Here is a 22,459-nt window from a genome sequence, read left to right on the forward strand (position 1 = left end):
GCTATTTTCTATTGCATAATATGGATTTATTTAGTGTAATATATACTTAATATATTATACTTTTTAATAACAAAATATAATAAACATTATACTTTACTTAAATGCATGACGGAAATATGTATATGGAATAATAGTTCAGAACATTTTTATGAAGTCCATGAAAAAAAAATGTTTGTTTAGTAAAATTAATTAACCAAAAACCCTTATACTGATTACTGATCAATTAATTATGAAGTAATTCTATCGCGAGGTGTAAAATCCTATTATTCAATTTTAAAATTATATATAAGTCATTTCCAAACATTTAAAAATGTATGGAACTTCATAAAAATGCATTTTATGCTTATGTGTATAATGTATAAATCTTAAAAGTGTACTAAATTTATGATGATTTTAATTTTATGCAATAATTTAAAATTGTATGATGCTTAAAATTTTTAAAACTCAAATCATGACTAAAGTTTTTATATGTAATTATTATGTATTGTACCTATAAGTCTCGTATATTAATTCATTTTTATAAAAAATATACAATACGTCAATATCTACATCAATAGATTTTGTAATAATGATATTGTATTTTTAGAGGTCAATCTCCTTCTCAGATCTCTTCAGTATTAACTCCCCCGTTATAAACACACACACACATATGAATTAGTCGTTTCCTATTTTCACAAGCACGCATTAATAATTATACTAAAGACATTTTTCTATTTCTATTTTTATTTTTAATCGATTTAATTTGCAGTTATCGTATGCTGATACCCATCCAATGTTCAGTAACACAGATTTTCCAAATTTCTTTCGAGTTGTGCCAAGTGAAAATGCATTTAACGCTCCTCGACTAGCACTGCTGAGGCATTTCAATTGGACACGAGTAGGAACCATCTACCAAAATGAGCCGAGATATGCATTGGTAAGTTTCAAATAACACATATTATGCATTTGCATAAATCAATATTTAGTATTATAATTATTTATAAACAGGTAAAGTAAACAAATATTAATAAATAAACGTAAAGTGATTTGTAAACATCACAATAAAAATAGAAGTTTCAACAATAATTAGGTTTTAACAATAACATTTAAGAGATACCTATCTATAAGTTCGGAAAAGTTTAAGAAATTAAACAAAATAAAAATATATAGGTACCTTAAAACCGTTTTGCGAACTGATGATAACATAATTATACATAAGAAGTTACATTTTACGTTTTTATTTCTAAGAAATAGAAAATGTGCAATCTGTATTCATACAACAACTAACAAGCAAATTCACTGTACTTACAAAAATATGTATTTTATACACAATATAAAACATAGGTAATAATTAAGTTTCACGTTATATTGATTTTGTTTCTTTTAATACTACTTATGAATTAGAATGGATGGTTTTAAAATCTATTAATTTTGTCTTTTTAATCTTTATAATTTATTCATATTAATGATACCTACTAAAAACATAAAAATGCTTCTACACATTAAAAAAATATGGTTTGTATTGTGAATACATTTTTATCTTTAGTTGTACAAGACTGTAACTTGCATTGTCATTTATTTCTAAAGGTTTTCACATTTTTACATAAAATATAATATCGATATGTGTCATTTTTCGAAAAACTTCGAAAGAACAATAGATTTTAAACAAAATCTTAGTTGCTACTTTTTTTGCTTTTAAATTACCCATATTACATCATGTTTTCTTTCTATCTGTTTATTGGAAAGTATTGATTTGAAAAAGTTTGTAGGTAATTTGGACCCTATCCAACAATGCCGACTATAAACAATATCGAAAATTCGGTATAATTAACCATTCAGCAAACAAATATGTATTTTCAATAAGTGCGTAAATTGTACCTGAACCTAACCTAACCTGTACCTATTACAATTTTATAATAACATATCACATTAGCACTATAATTGTATTACACAAATTGCTATGTAGGTGTAATTCGTAAAGTACACATTTCTTTCAATTTTACTTAATGTAAATTGTATAGAAATAATAGAGTAATGGTATATCCTTAGTTGAATACTTTGCGGTGATCATTTCTAAAATACCAATAGGTACTCTATTTTTTTTTTTTTTTTATGAACCTATTATGTAATAAGCTTCTATCCTTGACACTTTTTGTGAAAATCCCTAACTAAATCAAAGAGATCAAATTGTATACTTAACTAGTTACTATAGTTATACTCTATCATAATTCATAATATTCTCAAAAACCGTATATTTGCCATTGATGTTACTTACTTTAAACAGTTTAAGCTAACGAAGAAGTTTTGTCTCCTAGTTTTATCTGTGAAAAACTTATAAGAATCAGAGAAATATTTTAAGAATTCGATTAGTGCATAATAAAATAGAAAATGTATTTCCTCAATGTCATTATTTTTTTACGATAAGTTTTTTTATACATTCTGTGAATTTGTGTAATGTAGGTCAGTTAGTAGTTTCGTAGCAATTAAAAAAAAATACAAAAGAAACTATATTGTCCAGTAAACAAACATCCGTAGTAAAATTAATGTTGAAAAACTAGTAAATTTAAATAAAAATATATAAATAAGATATATGTCTGAATGTCTGGTAATATAAAATGTAAAAATATAGCAATAATTTATGTGAGTAGAAGACAACAGTTGTGTTACGTTACTCGCCAGTCACCTCACTCTTCTGTATACTTCATCAATTATTTGAAACTCATATTCTAACAGCAATCTCATATTTACAATTGTTCATTACATAATGTTGTGACCATGATAATATATAAATAATATTATCTTATTCAAAAACTGAACCTAATATTTCAATCACAATCTTTAGATTTTTGTACATTTTAATGTTGTTTTTATTTTTTATATTATGCATTTAATGTAAATAGCTGATATTTCTTTTGGCGTAGGTTTTTAATAAATTCAAAAAAATATATATATAATTATGTGTGATTTATCTGTCTGTTAGAACATCTGTCCTCTATTTTTTTTATTTTTTTTTTTTAATGAAATCAATTTTCTTAAAAGCTCTACCGTTTAACATCAATATAGTGACTGACTGTTAAAACAAAAATGTAATTGTAAAAAATGTTACAATGTCACAATAAATGTCAAAACATTTGAGTAATTTTGTTATCTTAATTCAATTTTTATTCTCCACTCTAACCGATTATAATAAAATAAAATAAATATGCGTATTAGTAATTAGGTATGTACCTATACTTACATATTGTTATATTATTTTTTTTTTTTATCTACCTTGAAAATTAAAGTAAATTTAAATTAACGATATAGCATGGACAAAATTATAATATGAAACATATGAGGTTAAAATAGTGTACCTAATTTAATTTTAAATTACCTACCATTAAAAAAATTATTTTTATCAAATTACCAAACTATCACTTCTAATAAATTTCAACAAACTTTTTCAAATGTCGATATTATGTGTTGATATCTATATTATAATTATAACTAAACTGAATAAAAAACATTCAATGAATATGCTCAATAATGATTTAACTATAACTATAGTGGTAATTTAAATATTTATTTTTATGTCAATATGTGTATACGAGTATGATAGGTACCTAATGCACGTAAAAGTACGTATAGCTTGTTAATTTCCTATTTTAACTGGCATAGTGACAGAGTAGTGCGTAATGTGAATGACAGAATTATAAACGAAATTCTAATATTAAAACAATTTAATATATGCAATTAATAATCTGATAGTTTCTAAAATGCATTTAAATATACTGTCATAAATGTCATTATATTATTTTCGAATGATATCTCGTCAAATCAAATAACATTCATAGTAAATGCTATTTATTCACTAGTTTCCTTCGCGAAAGATCGAATCTAAATAGATTAATCCATCATGATTATTCATGTCGAGGAGATTAATTTATCTAAGAAACCGTATTATAAGCTGTGTAAAACAAATATTCTGAGAATTAAACTTTTACATTAGGTAACGTTTATTTTAAAAATTAATAGTGTTTAAAAATTAAATGACATGCCTAAGAAGCATGCTTGATATTACAAATATTAAATAATTATTGTTTGTTAAAAACTTTAAAATGGTTTACATTATAGTTATAACAAGACTATTTAAAAGTAATTTATAAGTATTGAAATATTTTACTAATTTACTGTCTAAAAAAATGTTCAATGAAAAAAAGTATTATCATAAAATGTATACATAGTACATACCCATCCACCCTTAAATATTAAAAATTATTTTTTAGTTTATTCAAATAATACATAAATAAAATGATGACCAGCATCAGTGAATATTTAACAAACACGATAATTATTTAATATTTTTCTTGTTATAAAAAAAAAATAATAATTAAAAATATTAATTTATTATATAATATTATAACATATAAGAGTTCTTTGTAATATTGTATCAATGTTGTCAATTTTAATTAGCAGTGACATTTTAACAAAATACTGAAAAGTCTTACTTTTTTAACCCTACAAAAGTGAAACTATTTTGATTTATTGAAAAACGTGATACTTTGTTTATTTTAATTAATCAAAACGATTCTGTTTAAAAAAAAACCCATTATTATATATCACCTTAAATATATTGAGTAAAATTTAAACAAGTAAAATAAATAGAATCTTTACTCAAATATATTATATAATAATGATATTAATATTAATTAAAATAAAAAAATGGTTATGTACCTACTTTCAAAAGAATAATTATAGATTATGTATAATTCTCTACATTTAAACTGTGCATATTACCATATAAAACAACATCTATTATAATTTATAACCATTGATAATACAATACACCAACTTAATAAAATGTGGAAGTATATGTAAGAAACACGTATATATTTCTTGCATGTCGTTCAATTTATTTATAAGGTCATCAATAAATGTAGGGACTTTGCATCTTCATTGATCCGCTCAGTCGATTATCTTTCGTGATGATATGAAAATTTGCAATCTATACAATTTAAAAAAAAAAATGATAGTAGTGACATAAGTTTGATTGGATTAGATTATTAATATGCGCACATTTTTTATTGTTTTGGAAGTCAGTTAGAAAATATTACTATAGTGTTATCTGTCGGAGTGATAAAATAACAATTAGATGAATATAGGATGACCTATAGTGTTAAATAGTTTTATAGTAAATGAAAGCAATTGGCAGGGAAATAGTAGGAATTCTTAGTTTATTGAGAAGAGCGTGCAGTTTCATAATAAACCAAACCATTATAACACGAAGCTTTAGTTAGTAAACGTGTCATAAACTAATAATTGAGTGAAAAGATTAACACAATTATTAACATCAAAGAATTAATCAATAAATAAATTTGAAGAAGAAATGGAAAAAATTGACGAATAGTAGTTAGACATTTTTTCGATCAATGAATTCAGTATAATGACAGTATTTTTTTAATAAGGTTGAATATTTAATTAACGGAAGATAAATGTGTATCGTGTATGGGACGTATAATTGATTTTTTCGGTAATTTTTTTATGATTTTCAATAATTTATTGAATTTTTGATAATGTGGCGTGTATTTAAGTAATGAGTTATGACATCGGTAGTATTTAGAATATACGTTGTATTCACTGTCAAGTACCTATATCCGAATGAAGAATATTAGTTTAATTAAAAATCAAACAAATCGTCAATGGGACCATCTGTGTTTACAAAATTTAATCACGCTGACGTTATCCACTGTAAAAATATGTACTCAAACAACTATACAACAAAAAACTTTATTAGATTTTCAATTTTTGTTAAATAATTTTTTGTTTGCATGAATAAGAATTTATTTAATTACTTAAATTTAACTGCCAAGCTTAATTTTCAAAATAAAACAACTATTAACATAAATAAAATCAAAATTAATACAAACATTTAGAGAAACAAATCGGAGTTGAAAAGTTGCATAGTGTAATAAAAATGAACCAAGTGATTAAAAAAATGTGATTTCGTATTTGAAATCAATATGACTTTTGTTAAATTTATTTAATGTAACTTTTATAGTAAAAGCATCAATGGGTAATAGGTATTATAATGGTAATCGGAAAAAAAATCCCCGGAAAAAAAAGACCCAATATCAAAATACGGTAAAAAAAGCCCCAACTAAATTCATAACACATTTTTATCATAGTGTACATTTTATAATTTTAAATTTTTTAACAATATAGGTACCTATATAATACCTATATTTTATACCTATTTTTACTTAATACTATTATTTAACAATTATTTTTAAACAATATACCTCTATTTCAATAAAATTGTGTGACACATTTTGGACATAGGTGTCTATAACCATATGATACCTATATACAATATAATAATACATATCACATAGAAATCATAGAGGGTATAAAAATCCACTAAAACCAAGATGTCTGTCAGAAATAATTGTTGAAGGTAAATTAAAATCTTATATTATATGTTATAAAATGATATTATATGAGTATTTTTATATTTGAATATCTTACATACTCACATCTCGCTTAAAAATAACAATATTTTAAAAGTTAACGTACAATAAATAAAAGGTCTAATAATATTTTTAATTTGTATCACGAGTGACAAACCTATAAAAAATGTAGCTAACAATTTTTTTGGGTACAATTTCTATCTGTAACAATGTTACTCACTCATACATTATTAAAATATAAATTTATTTTTAAAACATATTGGTATACTTATTTAATTTGAAATTTAATAGGTGAATATAAAGAATATGGTCAAGAAAGATTCTTACTCTACGATAACGGCCCAAATACCTGCAGTGAAAAGATTATTATGTTTGCCACTGATATAGGATTTTCCTTATTATCAAACAATAAATAATAAACATATTGATAAAAAACTAGTATTTTATATCTTTATTATATTATATTTATGGTTATAGAGTTCAAGAAGTGTTAAGTAAAAATAGGTATTATATGTACCTATATTGTTTAAAAATTTAAAATTATAAAATGTACACTTGATAAAAATGTGTTATGAATTTAGTTGGGGCTTTTTTCCAGGGCTTTTTTTTCCTAGATTCATTATAATTATCAATACCTACATTCAATCTAAGTTATACGCTTTTAAAAAATGTATTACATTTAGTCATTCATTTTTTCTACATATTGTTTATTATAAAACAAGATGGGTTTTATTGTGCAACTTTTTCCACTAATTCCTATTTAAAGTTTTAAACTTATGTCAAAGTATTGAATATTTAATTTTCTAAAAAAAACAAAAGCCAGGCAAATCATAAATTTGCATGTAAATAAAAGTATAATATTAAAAAAGTCAACTGTAGACATAAAACGACAAAATATGCATATAGATTATACCATTAATCAATAATATTTTTAATTAAAAAGTAGGTATCCCTTTTCACTTAAGACTACCTGTAATTAACAACTACTACAGTAATTAGCAATATTAAATTCAAATAGGTATTCTTCTATTTTTGTATCATAACAGCCAACAGGATGTCTCACCGCTTGTTTGTCTTCGTACAGAACACGATTGCGTATGAAATTTTATTTGAAACGTTGTCAAATTTACTAATTTTATCGTGTGTAAAATAAATAATAATATAATATAATATATAAAAATATTAAATAATAAATAAAATGAGGTTAACTACTAAATTATAAAAAAGTAGTTTGTAAATAAATAAAATCTTCAATTATTATTTTAATAAAATTATCGTAAATAATTTTTTTTAAATGCTTGAATTTAAATTTCTTGACATCTGAAGCTTACTTATTTTAAATATCGAATTACATTTATATGGATTTTATACTCATCATAATCCTTTATTTTATTTTGAATTCTGTTTAAGTCTTTTTTGCCGTTTTTTTTATTCTCTTGTTATTAACCGATTGTATCCGATTGATCAGGTCTTTCAATATTTAAATAACAACATGTGTTGGAGGATGAGAACTGTGAAATTGTCCATTATAAATCCTATGAATCCTTTCAGGTCCATTTGTGGTACTAAAAATACTTGATAATTCGATTGACAAAAAAATATAATTTCATAAAATAAGACCGATTTTGATTCAAAAACAGGTAAAAATCTAAAAAAGCGAAACAAAATTTTTAATTTGAGTTCTCTGTAGGTATCATGAAGCACATTTTTAGCTTACTCTGCTATTTTTAAGCATCTCATAAGAAATATGTAAATATTGTAAATGCTATAAAATCTCAACCCTGGTCATATATGGTACATATACCGGTATGAAAATTGGCAACAACGCCTAAAACTTGGTACGCAGTCATGTACCTAGTTAAAAAATCAGGTAAAATCATACGGAATGGTGTAGGTTAAAAAAGTATCACCGATAACGAACGTATGCAATCGTGTTTTACCCCTTCGTACATACCCGGTTATTGGCTTACTTTGATAACACACATATTAATAATAATGCGTATAGGCAGGTACACCTCATTCCGTATCCTGACTAAATTTTAAATCTGATATAGGTAAATATTATAATACTTAGTTACTTAAAAAGTTAAAATTATTAATTCAACTTTTTAAAGTATTAATATAATACTTATGTATACTTATATATTTATATATATATACAAATAGATTCTCATATTTTTTTATAATTTGTAACAAACCTGACAACTAATATATTTATCTAACGGCAATCGACTATTATCAAGTAACAATAAATAAAAATAATTTTGATCGTGATTGTGAATCTCTCTTATACAGTAAAAACGTATCTTTCTTTTTTTCTTTTTTAATTTTTAATAGCTTAAAACGTACCTATCTTAAATTCATATTTATTTATTTATCAAACTCTTATTATTTTATGTAGATTATAAATTGTAGGTATTACAATATTAAATTTCTATTTTACTTATCTAACATTATGTGACCTGAATATTAATTGAATTAATAGTAACTTCTGGTAGTTTAAAATAATACTTACTTGAACCATTATTTAACGTATACGTACATATTATAATTATTATTGCTTCAACTTTTTACTTTTTTCTGGCAAGCCAGTAAAAAGTTTTCGCGGTATGATTTATTCAACCAACTAACTTTCGACTAACGACCAGTTAAGAAGTTTCCTCCCTTTTTCTCTTCTAGCCTTAAGATAATATGCGTTTGAAAAAAAATATGCAAAGAAATACAAGTCTTAAATATAATGGCTAGTTTCAGGTGCAGTGTTTGTTAAAAAAAATTAGTGAATGTTTATTTTTACTTTCATGTTCTAGAATATTATTATAATAAGGGTAATTGATTATAAGAACATGAACATGCATTTTTTTGAGCGTCTTCTACTTTATTGTCTGTTGTTACATTACGTACTTTTCATTTCTTTAGTAAATTCTACTTTCTCGACTAATAAATTGAAACATGTCATTCCCTCGTTATTTTTGTGCTCACTGACATTAAGTACAATTACATAAGTATAATTTTCTTTAAAACCTATAAAAGATTTCCAAATAGGTTATAATAAAATAATGTAATTAAATAGTTTTTGGGAATTCCATTGAAACCAAAATTGACATACCTACCTAATAATTATAGTTTATCAAGTATTAAGTTCTTACCTAGTAATAATATAACATTTTTCTTTAAATTTTGCTACCTTTCAAAAGCCAGGAAACTCGTTCTGCTATATTTATTAGACTTCACGTGTATATTAAATAGGTCACCATAATAATGAGAGTGTTAAATTTAAATCCAAGAATAAATCACTGACAACAAAAAAAAAAATGAGCAAAGATGTTGTGTTAAAGTCACTATTTTTAATAACATTTTATAATATATTTCAATAACTATAAATAGGTAGTTAATTTATCTATTAGTAATACGATATATAATTGAATTAATTTATGCCAAAAATAAACCACATAAATAATGTACAACTAATACTATTTCAATAGGTATTTCTTATAATATTTCTTGTCATTATTAACTTTAAATAACTTTCAAGTAATAAGTCAAAATATCAAGGAACCGCAGAAGGGTGTGAATAGGTTTGTGGTATAAATAACTTAAAATTAATCAAAATACTTTGAAAATATCATAATGTTTAGTGAATAATTTATGCACGAGTATGTGTCTAAAATTGTTCTAAATATTTAGAAATTTTCATTTTCAAAAATAACAAATAACAAAAATTGTTTGAGTAGAATTTGTTATTATAAGTTTGAATATCCAATTTTAATATTAACATGAATTTAAATTTAAATGCTTAAAAAACCTTATTTTATAGTTTTCGATTTCTATCAGTATAAAAAAAACTTATGAAGAACTTTGTATAAAATGTTCAAGTTTTTCATTTTCATTATTACTGCGAATGTTTAAGATCATAATATGATAATTTATTGTCATGAATCCAAAATTAAAGATACCAACAATATAGTAATATTTAGATAATTATGTTTAAATTTTTATCTTTGATTACCTATTAAGTATTTATACTAATCAAAACTAAAAGGTTAACGTTACCGCTACTGAAATACAAAGTTTTAAGTATTAGAATAATTATTTTAAATGATTCGTTGTTTTTGTCAATATGTCTGAATTTGTGTATTTTCACAGGCACACAACCAACTGGTAGCTATGCTGGAAAAAGACAATTTTGTTGTGGATGACACTCAAAACATAGCAGGTGATGTATCTCTGCCGATCAAAAAACTCCAAGAAAAAGATATTCGTATAATTCTGGGTAATTTCAATGAAACGTGGGCGAGAAAAGTATTTTGTGAAGCTTACAGGTAATAATATGATTTATTACCAACTGAAAATTAATCTAACTTCTTCAAATATTATATTTTAATTAATTAAACTTCCAATAATTTAGGGTTGGTATGGTTGGTGGTAAATACCAATGGCTTATAATGGGTACTTATGGTCCAACTTGGTGGAATGAAATGAGAGCGCCTTGCCCCGTGAAACATTTGAGTGCGGCGTTAGATGGGTGCATACTTACAGATTACCTGCCTCTATCCACTACAGGGGAAATCACCGTGTCTGGAATAGTAAGTGATTTGATTGTTTTCTTTTTAAAAATCATGATGATTACTTAATATTTATAAAATAATTTGTTTTGATTGTTAGCATTCATAATTTTTATAGTACCTACCTATATTCAAACACTATTCATCTCTTATTTTGATAACAACTAAATCGAAATTTATAATTAAATTATTAAGACTAGTAATTCAAACAATACTATATATGATATGCAAACATTGTTAAGGGGCCAACACACAACATTCGCGATCGCGATTACCATATAATTGAGTTAGTTCAAATTCACTACAATATAAGTTAAAAATGTAGATATGATTGTTAATTTTATTTCGAATACTAATTATTTTGAATATATTTTTACATTTTATAGAAAAGTTTTGCTTAAAAACATTTAATATTTTAGAAAAGTGTAAAACAAATGTTTATTAAACCACTATCGTAAATTTTTTATATTTTTATGTCAACTTATATTTTTTGGATCATAATCTGAAACTAATATTTATCTAATAAGTTGGTGTTTATTTATTTCATTGACAATTGAACTAATAAATTTGTTTACACGAGAAAAAGCAAAGTACAAAGTTATTAAAAATTTGATACCCTTGCAAAATATTATTCTAGTAGTCTCCGTCTAGATTTTAATCGTTATAACTTATAATTTATAATCAAAAAACGAATTTAATATTTATTATGCATAACTTGCTATAAAATTGAACTATCGTATAAAACTCACCTATAAACATAAATAATGTTCTTAACATCAAATTTCATAATAGTTCGATTCACTCTAAATTTTAAATTGATGGAACTAAAGGTGATCTGCTGATCGTAAATTTGGTATGTTATGCAATTATAAGACGTATACAAGACAGAATGCAATAAAATATGAATGTTGTAATGAATAAAATAATGTTTAAATGAAACTTGTAAATTAAAAATTAATAAGCATTCTAGAGCTCGTTTAAAGTTTATTGTGTTATTTTTAGTATTTTAACAGCTACTTGCCTATCACTTAAGACATTGTTATATGTTTTATCTTCCAAAAATGTTAAGCCATTTGGACATTCACTAAAATATCAGTTATACCACTACATATTTCATACTATTATGTTCCATAAAACAATATGACCCTGGTCCTGGATAATTCCATGATATAACTAAGTAAACCAAACTTTTTTACCTAGTTCGCTACTTAATCTGTAAATAATATTTATGATTACGTGTTACGCATTCAAGTGTAGTTTTTGTACAACTTTTTACTTTTAAATTTTTTTGCAATAAAAACCTATACAAATTTAAAGTAGCCTTATCTGCTAATTAAAAATCAAGAATAGTTTTTAAAAAGAAACGTACCTCCTATTGTTTTAAGTTTTTTAAATACATTTATCATATTCTCAGTTAAATAAATATTGTCAATATTGCAAATAATATCAGAGGATTAATTTTCCTTAGAAATTGAATGCAGTTAACTATATTGAGAAATAATTTTTCAAAAAAAATCTATAATTTCCACCAAAGATAAAATTATTAATAATTATATTTCCATTTATAGTTTGGAATCAGGATAATAAAGCCGCAATGTAATGGCTCATCTAAAAAATGATAGTTGAAATACAAATCCCTATACCTACCTTTCTAACTGAATATTTCTGTATAAATTTAAATCATCGTTATTTATTTTTCAACTGTTGTATACCTGTAAAAGGTATTTACGTTAATTTCATTAAATCCAAATGAGTGCCAAATACTCGTTTTTTCATTCCTTCTTAACATTATTATTATTTTGTGAATCATTACACTTAAAATTTAATTTAAACTCTTAAAAGAAAGAATATAAACGACTTATTTTTATATATTTCTTCGATAAAGAGACATCTTTTATTAGAATCATGGGTGCGCGCAAAGAAGATTTGGATATGTAATGATGTCATTTGTAGATTTATTATAATCGTAGTTTTCAATTGTAAAAAATGTTTAGATTAAAATCATAAACTGAGATGGTTCATGATTAGAATTTAAATATTATTTTATTTCTTCTTATAAAAATATTGAAGGTTGAGGCGAAAGTTTTAAAAAGCTTAGATTTTATATTAATATTTTCACAACCAGCACAGACAGGTGTTTATAAATAATCAAGTAGATTGCTAACTCATGATAATATATTTGAAGTCAAAATCCACCATTTTTGTAAGAATTTTTTTTTCGAATTAATTTAGATTCATATTTGCATTATGAGATGAACTTTTTTATTAAGAGTTTTTTAGGAGTCATTTTATTTGTATTGAGCTATATTTTAAACACCAGTAAATCTACCCTGCGAAATAAGTCTGCGCAAACCTATAATTATTATGGTATATGTTATAGTAAAATAACACCCATGACCCACACCCTGTAAATCTGTGTCATACTCCATAAATATAATTAAACCGTTTTTATAAAACATCGCGATGAACATAAACGATAAAGACAACATAACCATTGTGACTTCTGATGTAGAATAGATATAAAGAGAAAAAAGTCTTATCGAGTTTTTAAAATTTTCCGTGTAATTAACTCCTCTGCAGTGCACTATACCAACACCACCTCTATCGTTGTGGATATAGTAGCGGCTTTGTTACTTACGTTTTTCAGGAAATTAAATGAAAAAGAAAGAGAAAATTATTTACTTCTTCTGCAAAGGGAAACCGAAATGCTGTATGGGTAGTGTAAGGAACTATTACGAAGCGAAAAAAGTTGGCCTCTTTTCAGGCGTCGACGAAGGCGAATGCGATGCTAATGACCGTGGAAATTATTTACCCCATGGCCCTTAAAACAACGATCGTCACCCTTTTCCTTCGGTGGAGTCTTAACAATGTAAATAACGACTTTGACTGATGTGAACGCGTCTTTAACAGACATGCTGTTTCCTCCAGACTGTTTTGCTTGCAACACCCAAAAGTCTCATTCAAACGACACATAATATGCATTTAATGATATTCGAAATTTTTTATATTTTCATATGTAAAATAAAAATTATATTTGTTTATAAGTCAATATATATATTGATATATATGTATAATATTTTCTAATCGTTTAATGTAAGTGTTCTATGCTCAAATAATGTGATTGAACAATTGTAACGCAACTTTCTCTTTTTGATTTATAGCTCTATAGATTCTTTTTAATAATTTTAAAATTTTACATTCGATTTTTCGATTTATTGTTATAAATTGTAATGTACTCAGATTTTTTAATTAGGCATCTACGCAAAATAAAATTCGTCTATACAAAATTTGTAATAATTAAGAACTATTTAAAATGTAGTGTTTAAGCTGTTTAAAACATATAAATAGGAAAATTGAATTAATCTTTTTTGAATTTTTATCTTTCACATGTTCGTAAATAATCTTCATTATTCATCTCCAATAGTTTACATAATATTCTATGAATCTATAAAGTTTTGGGTTACTTATGATAAATCTACATTGTTTAAAAACTATCGTTGAATTACTCATCAAACAAAAAAAATATTTTTAGTTTCATTATATATTTATCTATTTACATATTTAAGCAATTCTAACAAAATAAATTAGGTATCCCCATCGCCTAGGGCTGTAAAATATAACATTTAATAAAATTATTAATTGATAAATCATACATTTTATTAAACTGAAAAAATAAATTCAATTCGTGTCACGCCCATTGAACCATTCTAAAAATAAAACTGTATTTTTGATGATTTGTATGCTAATGAATAAACTACCAACTTTAAACGATCAATATGCATTGAAAGAGTTAAAATGTAATATATTTGTTTCATATTTAATAATTTCCTTTTGGTAATAATATTTACCTAGAACATTAAGTACACTAAAATAACAATAAGTATGATTTATTAAGAACACTTTCAATTTTCATAACTTTAATTTGGTTAAAACCAGCGTTAATGAAAATTTTATTTAATATGGATTGTTTACTTGAGTTAAATCTATATAAAATCTTATTCAAAATATATCACATAAACAGCACTCATGTCTAATTCTACAAGTTTTCAAGATATTAGTTAACGAATCTCAAGGGAGACGGTCACAATATGTAGAGTAGAACATTTATAAACAAGATTTGCATTGCACATGCATGGGAAAATATCTTGCCATATTTTAATGGGAAATTTGACATTGTGCATAAGAAATATTTAAATGTATTCCTGGCTATTCCCCAAGTTTATACAAACGAAATTCTATTCAATGCCTGACGTTACAGTGAAATTATTTATGCTCTGTAAAATACATGTGGAATACTTTTTCCTTCCTTGCATTACATGAAATTCTACTAAATAACGTAAAATATTTGAAAAATACTAGTAGTTACTATATTTCCCATGCACGTCCAACCAAATGTTGCTTTTATACACCCATATTATGTTAATTTATTATAATTATTTAACTATCGATAAATAGTTGAACCATTGAGCATCAAACCATAGTGTACATGTTATGCATAACAAAGAAAATCAAGTAAATTGGGTAACAAATTCATAGAGTTTCCATAACTTAGTAATTTGGCGATTAAATTAAGACATAATATTATATATCTTTGATTTTATAAGAATAAAAAATTAGGCAATTCATTCCGAATTTCTAAGCACCTACAATACATAAAATATATTACGTTTTAAATCATTTTTAGACTGATATTAGTTGGATGAAATATTTCCTAAGTGTTATTAGAATCGAACGACATATTAAAAATATTACATTTCGATTGTACTGCGTTCCGCAGACGATAAACACGAAAAATGATTGAATATAGTAGTTAATTCAAATTGTATATGAAATTAATGGATTTACTTTTTCTTTACAGACTTCTAAAGAATATCAGCAAGAGTACGACATGAGGCGTGGAAGTGAATACTCCCGGTTTCATGGATACACTTACGACGGGGTATGGACCGCTGCTTTGGCTATACAGGAAGTAGCCCGAAAAGTGCACCAATCATCGCACGACAAAGGTATCTTGAATAGAACCATAGCAGACTTTGAATACAGGGACAAAGAATGGGAAGATCTTTTTCTAGAGGCTCTCACAAAAACTAGTTTTGAAGGAGTCACGGTAATAATATATTACACTATGCATAATATACGTGTGTTTCCTGTTTCATACAATTAATTTTAAATATATATTTTATACCAGGGTCCAGTGAGATTTTACAACAACGAAAGAAAGGCCAGCATATTATTGAAACAATTTCAAGGTAATATAGTAAAATTCTATAATTATACCAATTATCATTTATTATTCATTCGTCATTTTTGAATTTTGATAATTTAACAGTAAATGTTCTCTAGATTAATCATCTAGCTTGTATTCAGTACTAAATCAAATAACTAAATGTCCAAGTACAATAGTGATTTTAATACAAGAGCCTGGGTTGATTTCATATTTGTTTCCGTTATCTAGATTTCAAACCCTGATATTTAAAACAATATAATAATCATGTGACTTATCAAAACATCTTGCATTTTTTCAAGGGTGATTTATTATTTATAATTAATTGTAATTTATAATTTTTTGTATTATTATTGAGTACCTATTGTTGAAATACAAATATTCTTAATACTCATGACTAATTAAATGTTTAATCACATTATATCTGATATTGAAGGATTCAAAAGTCAGTTTAGATTAATGGACATTAATACAACCGAGTACAGTGTAAAAACATAATGTCCATTAAAACAGTTATGTTAAAACTGTTTACCCTATTCTAAGGCCTTTAATCTTGGTTTTTATATTATTATACTTAACTCTACCTTTAATTCATATTACTACAACGACTGCGAACCTGCTCAATCTTTGTTAGCTAACAATGTACATACAACGTCTGGAAAATTAAATATCACTATCACAGTATCTTCTTATTCCTGTTTATCATACATATATACATAAATACGTAATACTTATACATATTATGTTAATACGAACAAATTTTCTTTTTTCGTTAGCTGAAAAAAAACATGTTTGAACTATCTTTAGCTAACTATGAGAGTTTAAAAAATAAGCTATAAAGTATACTTAGTACATATAAGTAAACACCTTCTAATTTCAAGTAATTTATTGAAAACAGTCCAATTGTTTTTAAGGCTATTGAACCAACATCCAATTTTAGTTGTATGAGGTATAACCCGAGTTAATTCGTGAAAAATTGAAAAAGTACAAAATAAGAGCTACATAAGTGTATTTTGGTTTTGGTATACCTCAGCTCACGTCAAATTTGAGTCGGTGATGTATATCGCTCTGTAAACTAATTTGACCAAGACAGATAATTCTTTTGTGTCGGAATCCTATTGGCGGTACTATTATACCTATTGGTATAAATCAAAAGTGCTCGTTCAAACTACCGGAAACTACCGGATCTAAACTTACCGGATATCTCCAAGAACAATTTTTAAATGTTCACAAAATTGATTAAGTAGTTTTTTAGAAACCTATATATTAAGCTGCAAATAAACATTCAACTTCCATATTAATTGCTTTTAAATATTATTTATTTACTTAAACTTTAAACGTTACGATTTGATGCATGTTTTTACCTCGTCTGCTCGAGTAACCAATAGGCAATGGTAACCGTTTATATACAAACAATTACTCATTTTTACTCATTTCTCCCGTGACCAGTATCATATCAACCATTTATAACCAAAAATTTCATCGTAAATGACAAAATCCTTATTCAAGCACATCTCTGAGTTGGATCTATCAGGTTCAATTGTGAATATAAACCATCTAGGGGACCACTCATACACATGCAAAAAATTCATTAAAATCAACCCAGCCGTTAAAGAGAAATTCAAATAGGTAGAGACATAGGTACAGAATTAATAATTATATATATTACAAATATCATTCTAAAATCTAAATACATATTATACATTTTATAACTAGGTAATAATTTCAAAAATCAATCGTTAACTTTTTTCAATTTACCTTATTAAAAAATTTGATACATAATAAATATTTCATTTTATATTTTTTACCTATGTATTTTTTCATAAAATAACTTTAAAGCTTTTATTTTTTTAAATCCACATGGAGAGTTTTAAATTTCATAATCTAAACCAGAATATTAATTTTCTTCTAAATTATGGAATTAAGTGTTATTAAAATATTAAGTGAAGTACAACGATAATGAAAGCCTCAAAAAATGTGTGGTGTATCCTAAACCTTTGTAATTTTGAATTGCTTACAAATTGAAAAATATATTGGTGTTCTCAGAATATTTGTAAGGTCTTTATACGTAGATAAAGTTCCTAGCTCAATCAGTATATTATTATAAGTATTAAATATACATAGGTTCTTCAGTAATGCTATACATATACGCTAATATTATTACTAGGTAAATAATTAGTATGCAACAATAAAGTAATTATTCATAAAATTTACAATAATATACGATATTAAAAAACAAATTTTTTTCAATCTACTGTAAACCGTTTAGGACAGCCATTCTATTAGGTTATTGCGTTGAAAATAATTGACAAGAACCCACACGTCAATACTTCTAAATTCAACATTTAATTTACTGGACAAATGGACACTGTAATAGAAATTTTAAATTGATATGACAACATTTCATGAATGTATGTATATACTAACACAACAAAATTTTATTTTCATCCTATCGTCGATTTTTTATTGACTTAAGACTTAGACGTTATTGGATCTAATTTTAATATTTTGTGTGTGGCTTGACTTTTTAATTATTATGAATCATTTTTAACTCAACCATGAGTTAAATTAAACCAAAATATTATTCGAAATGAGGTATAATATTATTATGAAACCTATATATTATATTATATAACTATATAACTATATTATATTTTTTATAATTTAAAATGTTATTACAAAACTATTAATTGATATAACCAGCATAAACATGTTGACATTTTAAAAACATTATCTATTGAAATATAATTCTTAAACTATTTTGTGGAGCAAAAATAAGTTAATTTAACAAACATTTATAGGTATTTAAATATTATAAAATTAAAAATACGATACCATTATTGCCAGCTTTTATATTTTTGTATCATGAATACATTATTAGTAATTACAGAGCACCATACTGTCAAGTATTATTAGAGAATGTTTTTAATTGAACCTCGATTTATAATTAAAATAGTTTCATTATTTATGTTTTAATTATCTAATTTTTTACGATTCTGCATTCTCATTTTCACATATTTAAATATTTAAAAAAATATAGTAACATTTTAATTATTATCAAAGACAGTTAGAAATAATTTTAAATAATATTAAATAATCTTTGGCAGGTAGATGGTCTATAATAATAACAAACTTACAATTACGTTCAATCTGCAGAAACACACTGAGCGTACGTACCGGCCGTAGTTGCTAGATTTTTAGCAACATATTGTATACGAAAAACGATTCTGAGCGAAGACGGTTTATCTGTCTAGGATATATTATACATTATTAAAATTTTTCAAATCTTAGATTTAAAATAAAATTTTTTATTTTTAGCTTAAAATAATTTGCGAATTTTCATGATTTTTACGTATGTTTTCAAAATTCAAAATTTGAACGCTTGTAAAAAAAAAAAATGTTGCCTATATATATCTTTTATTTTTCACCTGCTATTGTAAAAATATGTTAGGAGCCTTGTATTTAATTTTCAAATCTTAGATTAAAAAACAAAATTTTTTATGAATTTCTAGCTTAAAATAATTTGTGAATTTTTGTAATTTTTACGTATTTTGTCAAAATTCAAACTTTGAATGCTTATAAAAAAATGGTGGCTATATATTTCTTTTATTTTTCAACTGTTATTGTAACAATATGTTAAGAGCCTTGTATTTAATTTTCAATTTTTTCTGCCGCTAACAAATAAATTTTTATCGATATTAATTTTAAAAAAAACTAATAATGATCGAAAATTGCAAATTCCTATGAATAGTTTAACTTAAGTCGAACATTTTTGAAAATTGCATGGTGGATAGGATATACTTATATAAACATTCGGTGAAAAATTAATATATCTATGGTCATTTGTTTTAAAGTTACATCAAATTTTATAGTTTTATATAAAATGTTAAGTGGAACATTGCTTTAAATTGGTAAATATGGGAGATGGTAACTGATTTTGGTAGAAACAGTATGAAAAAGTAATACATACTTTATAATTCAAATTCTTGAACTTAAATGTGATATATAAGATTTTATATTTCTTTATTATATATCCTCATGTTTAATTTCATTAATATATTATATTATTTATATAGTACACAGAACCGCATTGCACGCCACCATGCGTTTTTTAGAATCAAAGTCTTAACTTTATTCACCACAAATTTTTATTATTTATAAATCACCCTAAAATAAAAAATATTTTTTTAAATAAAATAAACGTTGCCGATAAAAATAAATGTAAGTATGTCAAACAAATTTAATTAAAGTTTTTTGGAAGTTTTTTAAACTTTAATTACGGGTTTCAAATAGTAATGTACCTACATAAACACGACGACGACGATTTTGGTTTAATATAATGTTTTAATATAAATACATTTAAAATTGATATTAAATCACTATCTATCAAGTATCTTTCGAAAGTAAAATATTATCGATATTCATTAAAAACTCGCGGTTTAGGTATACATAGTCCGTGTATTTCTTATATTAGATATACATAAAAAAAATGTTATTTAATTTTAGGGGACAAAGAAGTGAAGATTGGAGAGTATAACGGAGTGACGGGCACGCTAGACTTAAGTGTTGGTGAAGAAGTGAAGTGGAGAGCCGGTGGCAAAGGGCCGCCTAAAGATCGGACTCTTACCATTTACGAAGACTCTCATGTTAACGTTGGCGTTTACATAGGACTTGCAGTTGCCGCGGTCGTTGGTATCGTCATTGCCACTGTGTTCCTCATTGTCAACATACGGTACAGAGATCAAAAGTAAGTGGTATCAATGTTGTCATACGTCTCTATATAAATTACAAAAAAATCTTCATGAATAAACCGTACGCCACAATTAACTAACTTGGTATAAACTAATTTAACCTACAGTCATTAACAACTGAAAAAATGTACATACAATTTGCCAACTGTAAAATATTAAACAAATACATGCTGTAGATACAATTTTAATTAATCAATTTTAATAACAGGGATATATTTATGACTTAAAATAAGAAATTTTACATAATTTTTAAAACCTTTGTGTTTAACTAAATAATTTATTTAGAATTATGCAAATGTTAATATTATAAGTGAACAAAATACAATAAAATAAAACAAATGAAGCATGTAAAATGTTTTAAGATCAAAGAAGCACTAAAAATAATTCATTAACAAAAGTAATTACATAATTTTTCAAAAATACTTAGCAAGTAAAATTATGTAAATATTCATTGAAAATTAAATTGATTTATTTTACTTCGTGATAAAATCTAAAATCTGTTACATATAAGAATAAATGTAAGTGATGACAGTGGTTAAATGATTTGAGTGACGGCTTTATGAGACATTCCGGTGAAGGAACTTTGACAGTTGTTAAGAGTAATAATCTAAGTTAAACTAAATTAAAATAATTAAATAGTTAGAACAGTTATTAATTATACACTAACAACATTTTGGATAGGTATTGAGTTAGGTATTAGGTCCCGACACCACAAATTTCAATTTTTTAGCAAGTTTTGCGTTTATAGCATAGCATAAATTAAAAATGTTCATAACTCACTTAAAAACTGAACTATAGTATAATACCCACATACAAACACCAATAAAGTTCTTACCATCAAGTTTCATTTTAAAATGATTCACTTTAATTTTTAATCTGCTGAGTATAAATTTGACATGTTATGCACTTGTAAGACGGAAACAATAAATATCTGTGTAACGTCCTCTTAGCTCAGTCCACAGAATTTATATTTTAAATTTAGATAATATTTATTAAATTCTTTAAATTATTAATTTATAAATTATAAACGAAATCGTGTATAAATGTGTTTTAATACAATCTATTTTATTTTCTTAGTACACTTGTAAGTGTATAACGATTGTCGTATCGTCACTATTCTTATATTGTTTACGTACCTACTAAGAAAACTTAATAGTGATTATTTTATTATTTATTCTTTCCATAATTATTTCATTTTATTTTTAAAAAATACATGGAGTACCTTCTGGCTACTCTCTTATTTAAATCCTGATATTTTCTAATTTTTTACAGCATATTTTGAATATGTTTTGCAATATCTGTCATCTAAATTAAATTCACTATTTCAAGGTTATAAATTATAAATTAATATAACTAATATTAGTTTTATATTTTCAAAACAATAATACTGCAATTAAATTTTAACAATTCTTTAAATGTTGTATGTATATCTACTATTATGCATAATCACGTAGGTAGATATAATAACAAAGGAAACAATAGGTTCAAACCACACAG

At 24.8% G+C, this 22,459-nt stretch overlaps 1 protein-coding gene across 3 annotated transcripts in view; it reads left to right on the plus strand.

Annotated features, from left to right (window-relative positions):
* The window catches only part of GABA-B-R2 (gamma-aminobutyric acid type B receptor subunit 2), a 320,221-nt gene that overhangs the window by 283,882 nt on the left and 13,880 nt on the right, over positions 1–22,459 (plus strand). For all 3 annotated transcript variants that reach the window (XM_089223981.1, XM_015515720.2, XM_015515721.2), the window contains 6 exons: positions 749–916; positions 10,569–10,744; positions 10,831–11,008; positions 15,846–16,094; positions 16,176–16,236; positions 20,718–20,958. In XM_089223981.1, the coding sequence (XP_089080107.1) occupies positions 749–916; positions 10,569–10,744; positions 10,831–11,008; positions 15,846–16,094; positions 16,176–16,236; positions 20,718–20,958 (1,073 nt within the window). The remainder of the gene's footprint in view (positions 1–748; positions 917–10,568; positions 10,745–10,830; positions 11,009–15,845; positions 16,095–16,175; positions 16,237–20,717; positions 20,959–22,459) is intronic.

Source organism: Diuraphis noxia, unplaced genomic scaffold (genome assembly GCF_037042655.1).
Source record: "Diuraphis noxia isolate RWA-SAM2 unplaced genomic scaffold, SU_Dnox_SAM2 contig0003, whole genome shotgun sequence".
Taxonomy (NCBI): Eukaryota; Metazoa; Arthropoda; class Insecta; order Hemiptera; family Aphididae; genus Diuraphis; species Diuraphis noxia.